The following is an 18,898-nucleotide window of genomic DNA, read 5'->3' on the forward strand; positions in this document are numbered from 1 at the left end:
AGCATTTAACAGTTCTAGTTTAAAGGTTAAAAGACAAGAGTAAAAATAACCATAACAACTTGTTCTTATGCAATATAAAAAAATATGTCAACTGTAACATTGATGACCTAAAATGAGAGGAAGAGGAGAAGCAAAAATATAAAACTTAGGTATTAGTTTTTTTTAAACTTAGGTATTAGTTTAAAATAGGGTGTTATAATTTAAAAATATTTTAGATTAGCCTCATGTGGCCACAAGGGAAAAGAACCTGGAGTATTCACATATAAAAACATGATTAAAAAAATAAAAACCTGATAAAGAAGACAATACATGTTGATCTCACATGGCATGAACATACACATACACATAGATAGCAGGATAAGAAACAAGAACAATGGATCAGCAAAATAACCAGAAAACAATTAACAAAAGATCAAAAGTTCTTATCAATAATTACCTTAAATAAAAACATATTAATTTCTATAATAAAAAACATAGAATGGCTAAATGGGTTTTAAAAAAAGAAGATTAAATGATATGTTGCCTACAAGACACTGACTTTATCTTTAAATACATGCATAGAGTGGGGAATCCCTGGGTGGCGCAGCGGTTTAGCGCCTGCCTTTGGCTCAGGGCACTATCCTGGAGACCCGGGATCGAGTCCCACGTCGGGCTCCCAGTGCATGGAGCCTGCTTCTCCCTCTGCCTGTGTCTCTGCCTCTCTCTCTCTCTCTCTCTGTGACTATCATAAATAAATAAAAAAAATTAAATACATGCATAGAGTAAAAAAATAAACAAGCAGAGATAGCTATTCAAATATCAGGCAAAATAGACTAAAATAATAAAAAGAGGCAAGGAAGGGTATTACATAATGATAAAGGGTCAATATATCATGAAGACGTAATAATTGTAAATATTTATGTACCTAACATCAGAGAATCTAAATGCATAAAGCAAAGCCAGAAATAAATAGCACTCTATCTTATAATACTTACATAAATTAACTGGAAATGGATAAAAGACCTGAACCATGAAACTCCTTAAAGAAAACATAGGAATATAAGCTCCTTGACATGGTCTTGGCAGTGATTTTTTTTTATATGATACCCAAAACACAAGCAACAAAATAAAAATAAACAAATAGGACTACATAAAACTAAAGTGCTTCTACATAGCAAAAGAAGCAATGTGAAAGGCAATGAGAATGGGAAAAATACTTGCAAATCATGATAAGGTGTTAATAACCCAAACATACAAAAACACATAGAACTCAATATATACTATTTAAAAATATTTATATGAATCTCTATAAAAAATATATGATGCTTATTCAGTACTTCAAAAATATTTACTGAGCTTTCCCTAAAATTCTCAGTATTTGTAATGCAAGGAGAAACTGAATATTCATAAATTTTCTACTGTAGGAAACATCCTATGCTTATAATTATTATTCATATATCTTTATTCAAATATAATTAACCCAATTTATACATAACTTTAAAGTATAAAATCAGGTGTAATTATCCATCTTGAATTTTAAAAAAACTACTTATAAAAACCCCACTTATCCATTTTTCTCCTACAAAAAGGAAAAACAAACTTGTTTGTTCAATATTTGTTGATAATTTGTGCCAATATAAATTTTTGTCTTACGTTTATAGTCATTGTGAAACACATCAAATTGTAAAGTCTTACATATATAACTGTATGTGGTTTATATTTTATCATCTGATTTTTTAATGTTAGCAAAGTCACACAAATGAGTAGTCACAGGTCTGGTATATTATCTTTTCAATTTCAAAAGCTCTCAATTTATTATAGCATGATGTAGAAATGGCTCATTGAGAATTTCATAGCCCTAAAGGGTTAGTATTAAAACTATATAAAGAACTTACACAAATCAACACCAAAAAAACCCCCAAATAATACAAGTAAAAAATGGACAGAAGACAATAATAGACATTTCTCCAAAGAAGATATACAAGTGGTCGACAGGTACATGAAAAGATATTCAACATCACTAATCAGGAAAATTCAAATCAAAACTACATGGGATATCCCCTTACACCTGTCAGAATGACCAAAATAAAAACAAAAACAAACAAACAAAAAAAACAAACAAAAAACCCAGCAACAAGTGTAGGTGACGATGTGGGAAATCAAGGAACTGTGGTACACTGTCAGTGGGAATGCAAATTGGAGCAACTACTATGGAAAATAGTATGGAGGCTTCTCAAAAATTCAAACATAGAACTATAGATCTGTGAATCACATACTGGTGTTTACCAAAAGAATACAAAACCACTAATTCGAAAGGATATATACACACCCCTATGTCTTGCAGCATTATTTACAATAGCCAAATTATGGAAGCAGCCCAAGTGTCTTTTAATAGATGAATGGATAAAGAAGTGGTGGTACACAAACACACACACACACACACACACACACACACAGGAAACCTAGTCATAAAAAAGAATGAATTCTTCCCACTTGCAACAACATGAATGGATCTAGATCATATAATACTAAAGTAAAATAAGCCAGTCAGAAAAAGACGAATACCATATAATTTTACTCATATGTTGAATGTAAGAAATAAGAAAAAGGAAAAGAGAGACAAAAACAAGAAAATTATCAACTATTGAGAACTGATTGTCACCAGAAGGGACCCGGTGTGGGTGATGGGTGAAATAGATGAAGGGATTTGAGAGTACACTTATCATGTGAGCGCTGTGTAATTTATAGAATTGTAGAATCACTGTGTTTTACACCTGAAACTAATATACCAGTGTATGTTAACTATGCAAGAATTAAAATTTTTAAAAAATTTATAGGGTTACAGCTCTGAACTTTTAATACAAGTAGTCATTCCTTTTAAAAATAGGTCTATACTGAGCAACACTAAAAATAAATAATTCAACTTTATATATTAGTTAGATAACCAAAATGACTTATAAAATGCCCTGAAAAGATCTTTGGAAAAGATACAGTTTGAACTATGACTGGTGAAAACGAATATGATTTTTTTTTAGGAAGTTAGAAAACATTTACATCTAAGTCTACCTTTGACATTTGTTTTCTTTTGAACTTTATTTTTTTTAAAGATTTTATTCATGAGAGACACACAGAAGGAAGCAGAGACACAGGCAGAGGGAGAAGCAGGCTCCGTGCAGGGAGCCCAGTGTGAGACTTCCGGGATCATGCCCTGAGCTGAAGGCAGATGCTCAACCCAGGTGTCCTATGAACATAACTTTAATACCTTAAAGATGTCACTCTTTCCCATTATGTATTGTATATATAAGAAAACTTAGAATTTTGCCTCCTGCAACATAAGCTGTCCCTTGTTTTATTTTCATCTTGCTGGAACAGTACTTGAAATATTTTACTATTGAACTCAATTCTGATTTTTGCATGAAGAGAACGTCTTGATTAGAACTGGAAAAAAAAAATGTCCCTGAGTCTTCTCTTTGAAACACTCACCAGGAATGTGCAACACCAATCTTTTATCAAAATGCTTGATAATTGAACATGGAAGCCAAGATACTGAATAATATTTTCTCTTTAAATTTTCATTTGCAGGGAAAAATAGCTGAACCCACATAATATTGTCACCATGTAAATAATATGATAATATATAAAAACAGAATATGTTTTTACATATTTTAACAATACCCAAGTTAGTATCTTAACTCTCCTTACCCATCTGTGACTATGGTCTTGTCATTTTCTTGCTTAAATCTCAAGTTTTTGTAATTACTATAATTACAGTACCTAATTTCAGGGTTGTAGTAAAACTTACATGAGATCATTATATTAATTTTTATATTGATAAATTATAATGATCATAGCCATTATAAGTTTATAATAAAGAGTAGGTTAAATATCTGTCAAATACTAGAACATTCTATTAAACACTATTGGATACTATAATATTAAATGCTGAACATTTGACCCAAGACCTAGTTAGCTCAATTATGCATATTTGTTTCATATTTTAAGATATAGTTTTTCTTTACTCTCCTCCAAGGTTTTATTTTAAAAACTACACATATTTCAATGGTTAAATTTAAGTAATCTCATACATTATTTATTTCATAGATATAGAAAATATATCCCATAGAGACTGAATGATTAGCCCAAGATCGCACCATTAGTAATTGCATATATCAGTTTATTTCCAGATCCAACTCCATTCCTTTATCTTGCCAACTACACCATACATTGTGTCAAAATTGCAGAAGCTAGAAGGAATTTACAAATTTCGCCTGCTTTTTAAAACATTATTCAATCATAGTCACAGATCTGGAAAAATACTTAAGAAAAATCTCAAAAAAAAAAAAAAGAAAGAAAAATCTCCTACTCTATTTTCACTAAGCATGTTTTTAAAAATCCCTCAGCATTATAGTGTGTTTGTATACTCTACTGTGAAGTAGAGCGCATGTCCATAGATTTTCTCTCTGTTCTCCCAGTGAGCAGGGCCCAGCTCCCCCCCCCTCAGCTCCTAGAAACAATCCTGCAACAAATACTCTGTTCCTGGCCCCTCTTGGCTCTGTGTGGGAATTTCCCTGGGATATGTCCAGGATAAGGGTTGGCATAAATTCAAATACATACACACAAAACAAAGGACATAGTGTGAAACAAGATACTTAAAAAGATACACAAAAACCTCATTCAAATGGCTGAGCATGTGGAAGGGGAGAGGGAAGGAATGTGAGTATAAAAGGGAATATATAAATAAAGAGAATGGACTTGCATGGAAGAATGAATGCTCCAAGAAATAAATGAGATTGATTAAACCTTCAGCACCAGAGCCCCAAAGAAAAAAAAAAAGAAAGAAAAAAAAAGATGCTCTCTGCTGAGTTGTCTTTTCATAGAATGAGGCCCATTACTTCCACCATTTTTCATAGCAAATGTGAGTAGACAGCAATAGAGCTGAATGAGAGGGAATGAACTAACAAATGGGAGTAGAGAGCAATAGAGCTGAATGAACCGTCAAATGTTAAAATATATATATATATGATTAAAGGGTGGTAGTCTAACGAATGCTGTGCCTAGATTTAAGAGGAGAGGAAAAATAGAAGCTCGTGGTCTAAACCTTTCCAAAAAATCCAGAGAACATTTAGCAGAGGATACAGTGTGTGTGCCAGGTTTGGTTTGTTATCACGTTCTGAAAGGGGAGCAGAAGAGCTATCACCATGGAGGTGGCTAGTAAAGTAAAAGGGGAATAAGGTCATGATAAATGATCGTAAGAAATAGTAACCTTTCAAATTATTCAGGGAAAGTAGAATGAAATGATTAGAGGGACTTAATTAGAAATCTATAAAGAGCTGGACTTCTCTTGGTGTTGTAGGGCCTATGATGTCTTCATTTTAGAGAACTCTGGACAGCTCTACTGAATGTTGGCATTATTTGAGGGACAGGCTGTGCTGTCCTTGCCCATATACTCCAGTTGGGGTGTCAGACAAATAATTAAAACAAACGCATAATTACAAATAGCCCTTAAGCAGTGGAAGGAAAGGAAACATGGTGAATTATTTCTGATATATCCTGTGAATGAATGTCACCGTCTTGACATTTATTTTATCTTAGTTAACTTTCTATATTTATGTTTGAATATCCCTGCCATGCTAAAACCTGTTTTGGGGGAGAACTTAACTATATCCTAACATCTAACATAGAGGTTAGGAAGTTATAAATATTAAATGAACAGGTTGGGTTGTTCCATTTGATTCAGATCCTGGATCTGTGGTCTCTTTCTGTGTCCCCTTGTGAACCTGCAGATTGGCCCCTTTATTATTTTAACTCATGTTACCTGAAACACTTACAACATCTTTTTTCATCGATGATGTGAATTTCAGTCTACCGCTGTTCTCACAATCTTAAAATTAGTGAGGTGCAAATTAATGAGATTTTAGGGCTGGGAAAGGATTTCTGTGTCCTTCTGGCTAAAGACTCGTTTAAAAATTAGCTGTTAATTTAGATAATTACTGTTTTGTAAGTTTAAGCAAAGTGTCTCTCACATTCATCATCACTGATGATATCAGACTTTTGACAAGATTCACCTTTTGACACCAGAAGGCATTAAAATGTGAGGCCAGAATTAGCTAAATTGTAATACTGTGATAATTGCTAAGTGTGAAGCCACTTCAACAATGTATTTAGCAAAACACTAACACTTTTCATGTGAACTTACAATGCTCTGTGCTTATTCTTTCCATCCGTTGAAGTGATTTTTTTCATCTATTGATTTTTCTCAAGCTACAAGACATTACATTAATTTCGCATATATTATAATGCTAACGGGTACAAACTACACTGGAATAAGAACTTCTTCAGCTGTAAGCCATTCTATTTATGCTTTCCTGGTAAAATCTGTTTATCACGAATATGTATGTTCAATAGGAATCAAAGTTATGAATTTGCATCTCACCGACGGCAGCTTTTTCTCATTAGACCAGTGGTTCTGACAGCTGGCTACACTTTAGACTCATTTGAGAGGCTTTTAAATATATGCACGCACAACACCCCCTACCCTTAACAATTGGCTCAGATTCTGTAGAGGAGACTTGAATATCAGTATCTTAAAAATTTTCTAGTGTTTCTATTGTGCAGATGGATTAGAAAATGAATGTGTTAGAGATCAAAGCTTATGCTGGTAATATATTTTGTCTCTATATTCTTTCTACCAGAATTGTACTGAGCACCTAGCTTAATGAATGTTAGTTTGATAAATCCAGGACTTAAGCATGAATATCATCTTAAAGTTAGGCAATTCTTCTTCCCCTTTCCATCAGAAATGAATTTTCAATTACTATATGCTAACTCTTATTCCCTACCCCTTGGTTTGTGAGTGATAAATATCTAGAGGCTAGGCACTACTTGACCCCTGAATGTACATCTTTTTAACATACAATATTCAGTGAGTATTTTGAAAGTCCTTTTATATAGAGAAGCTATTACTAAAAAATAAATAGAGAAAATAAATGTAGAGTGACTATTGAATTACACTAGGGGAGCAGAGCTCAACAAAAGGAAAAAACTGAAATTAAAAGTATATCTGATTAACACAGCAAATTGAGTGATTAAACAATTCTGTAAGTAAATCATTTGAGGTTTAGCATACTTTTGCAACAGTTAGCATGCAGTTAAGATTTTGCATTAGATAATAAACATTTCCACAATTTGACCATCGCTGAGAAGCACAGAAAATTAGGAATGCTATGTATATGAAGAACCATATTATATTCATATCCTTTAACCAGATAATTATACATGGAAAACTTTCTTCATCTATGGGAAAAGAAGACCAATAGAAAAAACTCCAAATGACCTTCAATAAGAGAGGATTGGTTAATCAAAAAAGCTATATTCAATCAGATATTACACATTCCCTTAATATACCAGCTATTAAAAATACATAGCAACATGAAAACCAGTCTTGGTAATTGATAAGCAGAGTATATTATTTGTAAACAATAACTGCAATTATGCAGAAAATTGCATAAATGTTTGAAATCAAAGCACTGAAGGATATCACAGTGCAGTGGATAATTGACATTTTCCCTTTATTTTTCCTTATGTGATATGATATTGCTTTACAAATTTTAAAATATTCTTTGCCAACCTTATCTCATTCATCCTTTAGCCTTTCTGATACTATTTCTGCAGTGTGAGTACCCATGTGTCTTTGTAATTATTTACTTTATACTCCTTGCTTCTTAGGTACTAGAAGCATAATCTTGTAAATTCAGTTTACAACCTGTTTTGTCTCTAACAGCTTGCTTATTTTATTACTATATTATTCATTAGACTTTTCTTCCACTGTATTTATTAAAGTGGTCAGTTATTTTGGTATTTTAATGTGGCTCTAGTGGCTCTAGATGTTATTGGTCCTGTACTATGGGAATGAACTCTTGATTAAATTCCACAAATTACATATTTTGAAATCATATATTCACAGATGTCAATGAAATGTTGACACAGGAATGTTTACCTCCTAACAAATATACATCAAATTGTTTTTTTTTTTTGTGAGTATGCCTTAAGAAAAGCAACTCATCCAAAACAATTTTTTATTTTGCTCATTTAATTATTCCCTAGGTTTTCTCTTATGAGCCTCCAAATATCTATTCTCTCTACGATATAGAGGATTAATATTTCATTTTCATTTATTTAAAATCTGTTGACTTGGGGGAGTTGGAAATTTCATATTTGACAGTTTCAATTAAACATTAATTTCAACTAATTATATTTTGAAGAATTTGCTACTATAAAATTAACAATCTGAGCACTAAAACTGACAGAATTTTCTTTGCTCTCAATGAAAAGTCAAACTGTGGAAGTATTGATTGTTATTGCAGAATCTTATTTCTGTGAGGAGTATTTTCATTCCCATCTACCAGAAACAGTAATGACCTTTCATCAGAAAAAAAAACTGAAGATTTGACAACTGCAATCAAATAATCCAAATTACAATATTCATACAAGTTGATAGTGCTTTAGGTCAATCTTCTCTGGTGCTCAACTGCTTGGATGTAGAGGTTCAGAACACTGAAATATTTTTTGTGTTGAACACATATTTCAATATATCTATTTCTAGGCTTCAAATATGACATGTTCCCAAATAGTTTTCCATATGGAATATGGTTCCTAAAGTTTCTGTTGGAAAGCAGCACAAATTCCCTTTGCCAAATAAATCACAGGATCATGCTCACCATGTGTGCTTGAGATTATATTCTTCCCACAGAAAAGGGAAGCACGGATTAAAACATGACCATACTCATTCTCATACAATATAACACAGCCCATCCTCTCGGTCACAAAGTATTTGTTTGCCTTCCTTCTTTATTCAAAAGTTTTTACTCTCCTCCTGAGGGAAATTACTCAAGCAACCTTCCTCAAGGTCAAAGATCTTATGATAATGTGTGCATCAGTTCTCAGGAGGTCTACTCTTGCTCCAGTAGTCTATGTATGCAAAAAGCAAGTGAGTTACACCTCTAGCACTACAGCCAATATACTATAGTGAAACCAGGACATTAAACACTTCCATATAGAAAGGAGATGGAGATATAGAAAATATTTATGAAATTTAATTTATGAAATCTAACTCTATAATCCCTTGGGAAATGTTCCTTTATTTGGCCCCCCAGGTTCCACCTCCTGAAAATAGTTGGTTAGGCTGTAATTTTCTATGGTCTTTGGTTTTTTACTTTCTAGGAGATCCATATATGACCTGGAATCATAAAACTAACAGAAAACAGAGGCAGTAATCTCTTGGATGTCAGCCTTAGCAATGTATTAATGGAACTGTTTCCTCAAGCAAAGGAAACAAAAGCAAAAATAAGCTATTGGGACTACACAAAAATATTATTTACAAATAATATGGATGATAAGGAGTTAGTATCCAAAATATATGAAGAACTCATACAACTTAAAGCAGAAAAACAATCCGATTGAAAAATGGGCAGAAAATCTAAATAGACATTTTTCCAAAGATGACATACAGATGGCCAGCAGACACATGAAAAGATGTTCAACATCACTCATCGTCAGGGAAATACACATCAAAGTCACAATGAAATATCACTTTACATCAGTCAAAATGACTAAAATCAAAAAGAGAAGAAATAACGAGTTTGTGAGGATGTGGAGAAGAGAGAATCTCTGCGCATGGTTGGTGAGAATGCAAACTGGTGCAGTGTCTATGGACAACAGTTCCTCAAACTATTGAAAATAGAAATATTGTATGATTCAGTAATCCTACTACTGCATATTTACCAAAATAAAACAAAAACAATTTGAAAAGATATATGCACTCCTTGTATTGCAGCATATTTACAATAGCCAGGATATGGAAGCAACCCAAGAGTCCATCAATAGATGAATGGCTAAAGAAGATATGTATATACATACATATGTAGTGCACACACACACACAGACACACGTGCGCGCAAATGTTATTCAGCCATTAGAAAGAATGAAATCTTTCCATTTGCAACAACATGGATGAAGCTAGAGTGTGTAATGCTAAGGGAAATAAGCCAGTTGGAGAAAGACACATACCATATGATCTCATTCATATGTAGAATTTAAGAAACAAAACGAACAAAGGAAAAAAAAAAGAGAAAGACAAACCAAGAAACAGACTCTTAACTATAGAGAACAAACTGATTGTTACTAGAGGAGAGGTGGGGGCAGGGGAAGAGTGAAATAGGTGATGGGGATTAAAGAGTACAGTTATCATGATGAGCACTGGGTAATGTATGGAATTGTTGAATCACTATTTTGTGCATCTGAAATTAATATAACTATATGGTAACTATACTGGAATTAAAAAAATATTTAAAAAGATATGCACACACACACACACATACACACTGGACTGTTACTCAGCCATTAAAAAGAACGGGATTTTGGTATTTATAAATGGATCCTGGAGTTATTATGCTTAGTGAAATCCAGACAGAGAAAAATATCATATATTTTTACTCATTAAATACAGAAAACAAATTGGTGGTAGCCAAAGGGACAGGATAGGGAATGGCAAAATAGATGAAGGAGATTAAGGAGAAAACAAAAGGGATCAAAGATACAATGTCCATCAAAAAAGTCATGCCTAGTAAGAGCAAGAGACGATGTATGAGCCTCGCTGGCCAATGATTCTGTTTTCATGTGCTTTATTAGAGAAGAATATCTAGTTTGCTTGACTAGAATATATTGATTAAAAATAAAATCTCAAAATGTAGAATATGTTCTGTTATGGAATTACTACTTGGAAAAATAATTCAATTTTTTTTTTTAAATTTTCAACTGTTGGCATTATCAGGAAACAGTCTTACTAACCTCATAAGTTGTCCAACAGGAGCAGATGCAGTGACTGGAACTCCATCTGAGGTAGCTGCTGCCATGTGGTGACAGTCTCACAATCACATTAACATTTGAGACGGTTTCCTTCCAAAAAAAAAATATATATCTTTGTGTTTTGTAATTGCAACTGAAATCACCTTTTCTATGCAGGCGTGCTATCAGGACATCACACCGAAGCCTCTACAGTCCAGAAATCTCTTAAATACTCCATAAGCCATTAACAAGTTGACCTTACACAACAAAACAGGATGTGTACATTCTTATAAACATCGGAGAACACTGGGGAGAATACGTATCATAATAGATAATCATAACATATATTCTATTTCTCGGATATATAAGCTTAAAGCTTAAAACTGAAAATATCAAGCTTTAGTGATATTGTGCCTGAATGTAAGCACACACACACACACACACAGGCCCATGCTCAACCATATTGGAGTTACAGAGCACACAGATAAAAATATGCCATTAGAATCACAAAGATGAGCATGTTATCTATAGTATTTTTCTTTCCTTACATTGAATTTTTAAAATTGATTCTAGTTTTTAACGTGAAGATTTTTATCTCAATGAAGCCACACATCAATACAGGAGAAAACACTTTATATAAACTATAAAAAATGCTACTTTGACTCTATCCAACAGGTGCTCATGTATAAAGCACCTCCTCTTCCTTTTGGCCGAGTTCCTGTTTGAGTTCTTCTACTGGAAGTCTGTTTCTTTACTTGAGCTTTGTTTTGATCCACATAGTTGTTTGCATGTGTCAGCCTGCTACTATTTTTGCCTGGTATTGTCTGCTTTGTTTATAGTGGGCATGTTGAAAGCCCAACAATTCCTTTTAAAACAAAACAGAAATTCCATTATTTATAATTTGCTCTGATGAGGTCAGAAGAATGGCAACTTCTTTTGACAAAGAAGAGAAACATTTTAGGAAGAATTCAGATGAGGCATCTCTTCATCTGGGACTCTTTATATCTGTAATTAAATATGATTAGCATATAACCGTGAATGGAAGATGTATTTTTGTGTGGCTAGAATGGTTAAAACACAATGCAACTCTATGTTCTTGAATGAATGATCCATTCTGTGTTATGCAAATTTGGTTTTTATGTATGCTTTCCAAAAGAGGAAATCATATATCCATAAATGAAGAATAGAATACAATAAAAATAAATGCAAGAAGAACTATTCATCTGCTAAATCGGGTAAGAATTAAAAGTTAGCTATCTGCTTTTAATTATTTTTCTAACAATAAAAGTTTTGTGTTGCTGCAGTCAGGCTGTGAACAGTACCCTTCTAAAACCACATTGTTTTGGCTCAGAGACCTGGGATAAGGGGCCCATCCTGTAAAGAAACAGAATATACCTATCATGGAATGATTGGATCTCCAACCAATCTGGTTATAAATATCATACAAGTTGTAAATTAACAAATTACATTAATTGGTCTCAGATTGTTACTAATGTAACTTCTCATAAAATGTGCTGTGCCAAGTTACCAGTACTGTAACTGCAGAAAACATCTAGTTTTTCATAATGTACTATTTTAAGAAAATCTAACAGTATTTCCTTAAATTTCAGAAAAATATTGCCATAATACTTTATGAAAACCACACGAAATGACACTAAAGATTTATAGTTATATTATTTTCTAAAAATTAGGTGGATAACTGAAAATGGGATTCTTTCCCACATCTTCTATCACCACCACCAATACTAATACCACTAAAGAGTCAGATCTTCAATATTAAAAAATAAAGCCATAGAATATTGGAAAATATCAGAGAAAAATCTGGACACTTTATTCCCAAAAAAGAAAGTTTAAGTATGATTTTAAGTATGATCTCAAATCATGAGATCACAGAATTATATATTTATAATTATAAATATATAATTTCATATATATATAATTTTATATAATTATAATTTTATATAATTTTAATTATATTTAATTAAATAAATATACAATTTATGTATAGCAAATAAAAAATGTCCCAAACAGAAGATATTGTAACAAGCAACGAGACTCTTATATGAAAAGTTATATCAATTCTATGCAAATTGATAAAAAATGTAGAAGGACTATTCACAAGAAAGAAAAGAGAGTATCTCTTAAACATTGAAAGCTATTTGGCTTCACTCAGAATTAGGGAAAAACTTTTCCAATTTATGTAGCATTTAATATATATTCCCATTTCTTTATCAATTCATCTATAGATGGACACTTGGGTTACTTCCATACCTTGGCTATTGTAAATGACAATGAAATAAACAGAGGGGTGCATATATCCTTTCAAATTAGTGTTTTTGTATTCTGGGGGTAAATGCTCACTGGTGGAATTAATGGATTATGGGGTAGTTCTACCTTTAATTGTTTAATGAACCATTTTCCATACTGTTTTCCACAGTAACTATACTGGTTTGCATCCCCACCAACTATGCACCAGGGTTCCTTTTTCTCCACATCCTCATCAACACTTGTTTCTTGTGTTTTTGAGTTTGGCCATTCTCACAGTGTGAGCTTATACCTCATTGTGGTTTTGATTTGCAGTTCTCTGATGATGAGAGATGTTGAATAACAGCTTTTAGGGTATTTTTTGGCCACCTCTATACACTTTGCCAACTATATCACAAATTACATTTAAAATGCAAACAGATTTCTTGTTTATTCTCTGTAGAATATAATTTTTAGATGCCAAATTACAAACCTTATTCTTTTACAGAGAGAGATATATAATAGGGAATGCAATTCTATTATTGGGAATGTAGGAAACATTTTATTGATCTGTCAAAGAATTTGCCACAGAAATAATGCAGAGCTTAAAGAAAAGTTATATTTGTAAAATGATGGCTTTTTTCAGGAATTATGGACCTACTTAAAATTACTTAGATACCTTTGTGATTTATCAAAAATTTTCATGGGTAATAAATGTTTTGTCTTTAGACTTGTACAATTCACTTGGTTTGCTTCGTTGTTGTAAATTTTAGTGTAGTTAATGTACAGCGTTATATAAGTTTCAGGTGTACAATATACTGATTCGACAATTCTGTTATTACATGTCTTCTTTGGAGAAACATCTGTTCATGTCTTCTGGCCTTTTTTATATTTTTTTGGTATTGAGTTATATGAGTCCTTTAAATATTTTGGATACTAACCCTTTGTCAGATATCTTATTTGATATTTTTTTATTTGATATTTTATCAAATGTCTTCTCCCATTCAGTAGGTTTTAGTTTTGTTGATTGTCTCCTGTACAGAAGCTTTTAATTTCGATGTGATTTCAATAGTTTATTTTTACTTTTGCTTCCTTTGCCTCAGAAGAGCTATCTAGAAAGACATTGTTACAGCCAATGTCAGAGAGACTATTGCCTGCGCCTTTTTCTAGAATTTTTATGGTTTCATATCTCACATTTCAGTCCTTAATCCATTTTGAGTTTATTTTTTGCAGATGGTGTAGGAAAATGATCATTCCATTATTGTATAACTAATTGTTCAGTTTTTCCACCACCATTTGTTGAAAAGATTATCTTTTTTACCAATGCGTATTTTTGCCTTTGTCAAAGATTAATTAGCCGTATAATCATGGGTTTATATTTAGGCTCTCTATACTATTACATTGATATACATGCCTGTTTTTGTGCCCATACCATAGTGTTTTGATTACCACAGCTTTGTAGTACATCTTGCAGATTTGTTTTTTCTTTTTTTAAAGATTGTTACACCTATTTGGGGTCTTTTGTAGTTCCATGGAAATTCTAGGATTATTTGTTCTAGTTCTGTGAAAAGTGCTGTTGGTATTTTGATAGGGTTGCATTAATGTATAGATTCCTTTGGGTAGTATGGACATTTTGACAATATTTTTTTCCTTCCAATCCATGAGCATGGGGTATATCTTCCTTAGTTTGTGTGATCTTCAATTTCTTCATCAATGTTTTAGTTTTCAGATTACAGGTCTTTCACCTCCTTGCTTAAGTTTATTCCTAGGGATTTTATTCTTTTTGGTGCAGTTGTAAATGGAATTGTTTTCTTAATTTCTCTTTCTGCTACTTCATTGTTAGTGTATAGATAGATATGCAGTGGATTTCTGCATATTGGTTTTGCATCCTGTGATCTTAGTGAATTCATTTATCAGTTCTAGTAATTTTTTGGTGGAGTCCTTATCATGCCATCTGCAAATAGCAGGTTTTACTTCTTGATCAATTTGAATGCCTTTTATTTCTTTTTCTTGTCTGATTGCTATGGCTAGGACTTCCAATAGATATTGAATAATAGTGGTTGGAATGGATACCCTTGTCTTATTCCTGATCATAGGGGGAAAGCTCTAAATTTTTCACTATTGAGTATATGTTAGCTTTGGGTTTTTCACTTCATATATGAACTTTATTATATTGAAGTATGTTCTCTCTAAACCTACTTTGTTGAGTTTTTTTTATCATGAATGTATATTGTACTTTGTCATATACTTTTTTCTGCAACTACTGAAACAATTGTATGGTTTTTAATTCTTGCTCTTGTGGATGTGATGAATCACATCACTTGATTTGCAAATGTTGAATCACCCTTGCATTCCAGGAATAAATCACACTTGATCATGGTGAATGATTTTTTTTAATGTATTGTTGGATCTTGTTTGCAAATATTTTGTTGAGGACTATTGTATCTATGTTCATCAGAGATACTGGCCTGTAGTTTTGGTTTTGTGTGTGTGTTTCTTAATCTGGTTTTGGAATCAGGGTATTGCTGGCCTTGTAGAATGAATTTGAAAGCTTTCCTTCCTCCTCTATTCTTTGGAATAGTTTGAGAGAAATAGTTAATTCTTTAACTGGTAGAATTCACCTGTGAGGCCATCTGGTCTTGAACTTTATTTTTTTTTGGCGGGGGGGGCGGGGGGAGCAGTTTTTTATTATGGATTCAGTTTCTTTACTGGCAATAGGTCTATTCAAATATTCTCTTTCTTCCTGATTCAGCTTAGGAGGTTATATGTTTCTAGGAATTTATCCATTTCCTCTAAGTTGCCCAATTTATTGGCATATAATTTTTCATAATATTCTCTTACAATCACTTGTATTTCTGTGGTGTCACTTATTCTTCTCCTTTCAGTTCTGATTTTGTTTGAGGGTTGTCATTTTTTGATGAGTTGGCTGAAAGTTTATCAATTTTGTTGAATTTTTCATAGAACCAGTTCCTGATTTCATTGGTCTTTAAATTGTCTTTTTTAGTTTGTATTTGTTTATGTCTGCTCTAGTCTTTATTATTTTCCTCTTTCTACTGGCTTAGGAATTTATTTGTTCTTATCTGCTAGCTCCTTCAGGTGTAAGGTTAGATAGCTTGAGATTTTTCTTTCTTCCTGAGGTAGGCCTGAATTGCTATAATCTTTCCTCTTCAAGTAGCTTCTGCTGCATCTCAAAGATTTGGGGCCACTGTATTTTCATTTTCATTTGTCTCCATGTATTTTTTTACTTCCTCTTTGATTTCTTGGTTGACCCATTCATTGTTTAGTAGCATGTCATTTAACCTCCATGTATTTGTGTTCTTTCTAGATTTTTTTACTAGTGGTCAAGTTCCAGTTTCATAGCATTGCAGCCAGAAAAAAAAATGCATCATAGGACTTCAATCTTCTTCAACTTGTTGAGACTTGTCTTGTGGCCTAATATGTGATCTACTCTGGAGAATGTTCCATATATACTTGAAAAGAATGTGTATTATGCTGTTCTAGGGCAGAATGCTTTTAATATCTGTGAAATCCATCTGGTCCAATGTGTCATTCAAAGCTACCTTTTCTTTGCTGATTTTCTGTTTGGATGATCTATCCATTGATGTAAGTAGAGTGTGAAAGTCCTCTATTATTTTCATTTCTTTTATGTTTGTTATTAACTGCTTTATGTCTTTGGGTGCTCTCTTGTTGGATGCATATTTACAGTTCCTATATCTTTCTGTTGGATTGTTCCTTCTATGATTATGTAGTGTCCTTGTCTATTATTACAGTCTTTAAGTCTACTTTGATGTCAGTATTGCTACCCTCGCTTTCTTTTTACTTCTATTTGAATAACGTTTTTTCATCACTTCACTTTTAGTCCGTATGTTTCTTAGGTTCAAAATGAGTCTCTTGTAGACTGTATAGAGAGGGTAATGGAATGGATAAAAATGCAAGACCTAGGTCTTTTGATTGGAGCATTTAATCAATTTAAATTCAAAGTAATTATTGATAGGCATGTACTAATTGTCATTTTGTTACTTTTTAAATGGTTTCTGTAATTCATCTCTGTTCCTTTCTCTTATTGTTTTCTGTCATAGATTGCTGGCTTTCTTTAGTGATATACTTGGATTCCTTTCTATTTATTTATTTATTTATTTAGGATCTCTATTACTGCATTTTAACTTGTAGTTAGCATTTAGGCTTACATATAACATCTTTTGCATAATTCTATAGTAAGTTTAAGATTGATTAAGTTTAATCTCATTCTAACACCACTGAATAATTATCCCCTCCCCCTCACACACACATTTTAAGCATATGACATTATACTTAATAACCTTTTTATTTCGTAAATTCCTTGATTAATTTTTATAGATATAGCATCTTTGCTGCTTTTGTGCTTCCTACTTTTTTTTTTTTACTTTTGCTTATGGTCTTTCCTTTCCATTCAAAGAATCCCCTTTAACATTTCTTGTAAGGCTGATTTAGTGGTGATGAATTCTATTCAGTTTTGTATGTCTAGGGAAACTCTCTCTCCTTCCATTCTGAATGATAGAATTGCTGGCTAGAGTATTCTTGGGGAAAGTTTTTTTCTTTCAGCACTTTGAATATATCATGCTACTCCCTTGTGGCCTGCAAAGTTTTTGCTGAAAAATCAGTTGATAACTTTATAGGATTTCCCTGTGTATGACTGTTTTGTTTTCTCTGGTTGCTTTTAAAATCATCTCCTTATCAATACTTTTTACCATCTTAATTACTATGTCTCCCGGTGTTGGATCTCCTTGTGTTGCTTCTCCTGGGGGCTCCTTGTGCCTTCTGGATTTGAATTTTATTCCCCAGATTTGGGAAGTTTTTAGCTATGATCTTTTCAAATACATTTTATGCCACCTCTGTTCTCTCCTTCTGGGATCCCTATAATGTGACTGTTGTTATGTTTGATGATGTCCTAGAGTTCACTTAATCTATTCTCATTTTTATATTAATCGGGTTTTTTTTCTTCTTTTCAGCTTGACTGCTTTCCTTTACTCTGGACTTGATGTCCCTGTACGTTCTTCTGCTTCCTCTGTCTATTTATTCCATGTAGTATATTTTTAAATTTCAGTTATTGAATTCTTCATCTCTAGTTGTTTCTTTTCATGTTTTTTTCTCTCTTTTTGTTGAGGGTCTCACTGAGATCTTCCCCTCTTTGCTCAAGTCCAATAAGTAATTTTATGACCAGTACTTTAAATTTTCTATCAGGTATTTCATTTATCTCCATTTCATGTGACCCTCTTGCTATGATTTTGTCCTACTCTTTCATTTTGGGATATATTTCTTTGACCTCATTTTTCTCTGTTTCTGTTTTTATGTGTTAGGGTAGTTAGCTATATCTCCTGTTCTTGAAAGTAGTTGCCTTATGAAGAAGAGGTCCTGTAGTGCCCTGCAGTGCAAAGTGCCCTGTTCACCCAAACCTTGTGTTCCACGGATGTGGGTGAGCTGTATTTGCCTCCAGTCCAGTCATCTGCACTGGCTCTCTCTGCCTATTGTGGGCAGGGTTTGGTCCCTGTGTTGTTAATGGGCCAGTCTGGGGCCACTTTTGTCTTGAGTTGAGTCAGACCAGATATTTGCCAGATCTAGGATAGCACCAAACTGCAGGGTGCTCTTCCTGTGTTGTCCCCTGAGAAGCTTTCATTGGTGAGTAGTCCTGTAGTCAGACCAGATGTCCACCTTCATCCTACTTCTAGGGCCACAGTTGAACTGGTTTTTGCCCCTCTCCCTAGGGCAGAAGTCACTTTGGAGTGATGCTGGCCCCTGCTGGGACTGCTTGCACACTGCCATGCTTGTGGTGTTGCTTTGGATGAACTCCTGCTAA

The 18,898-nt window shown here is 33.2% G+C and overlaps 1 protein-coding gene across 1 annotated transcript in view; it reads right to left on the reverse strand.

Annotated features, from left to right (window-relative positions):
- Positions 1–11,500: 11,500 nt before the first annotated feature.
- Positions 11,501–18,898, reverse strand: part of LOC129514464 (coiled-coil domain-containing protein 102B-like) — a 187,733-nt gene continuing 180,335 nt past the window's right edge. The window contains 3 exon segments of the mRNA XM_055333039.1: positions 11,501–11,567; positions 11,569–11,630; positions 11,633–11,686. Of these exon segments, the coding sequence (XP_055189014.1) occupies positions 11,501–11,567; positions 11,569–11,630; positions 11,633–11,686 (183 nt within the window).

The sequence above is a fragment of the Nyctereutes procyonoides genome, unplaced genomic scaffold (genome assembly GCF_905146905.1).
Source record: "Nyctereutes procyonoides isolate TBG_1078 unplaced genomic scaffold, NYPRO_anot_genome, whole genome shotgun sequence".
Taxonomy (NCBI): domain Eukaryota; kingdom Metazoa; phylum Chordata; class Mammalia; order Carnivora; family Canidae; genus Nyctereutes; species Nyctereutes procyonoides.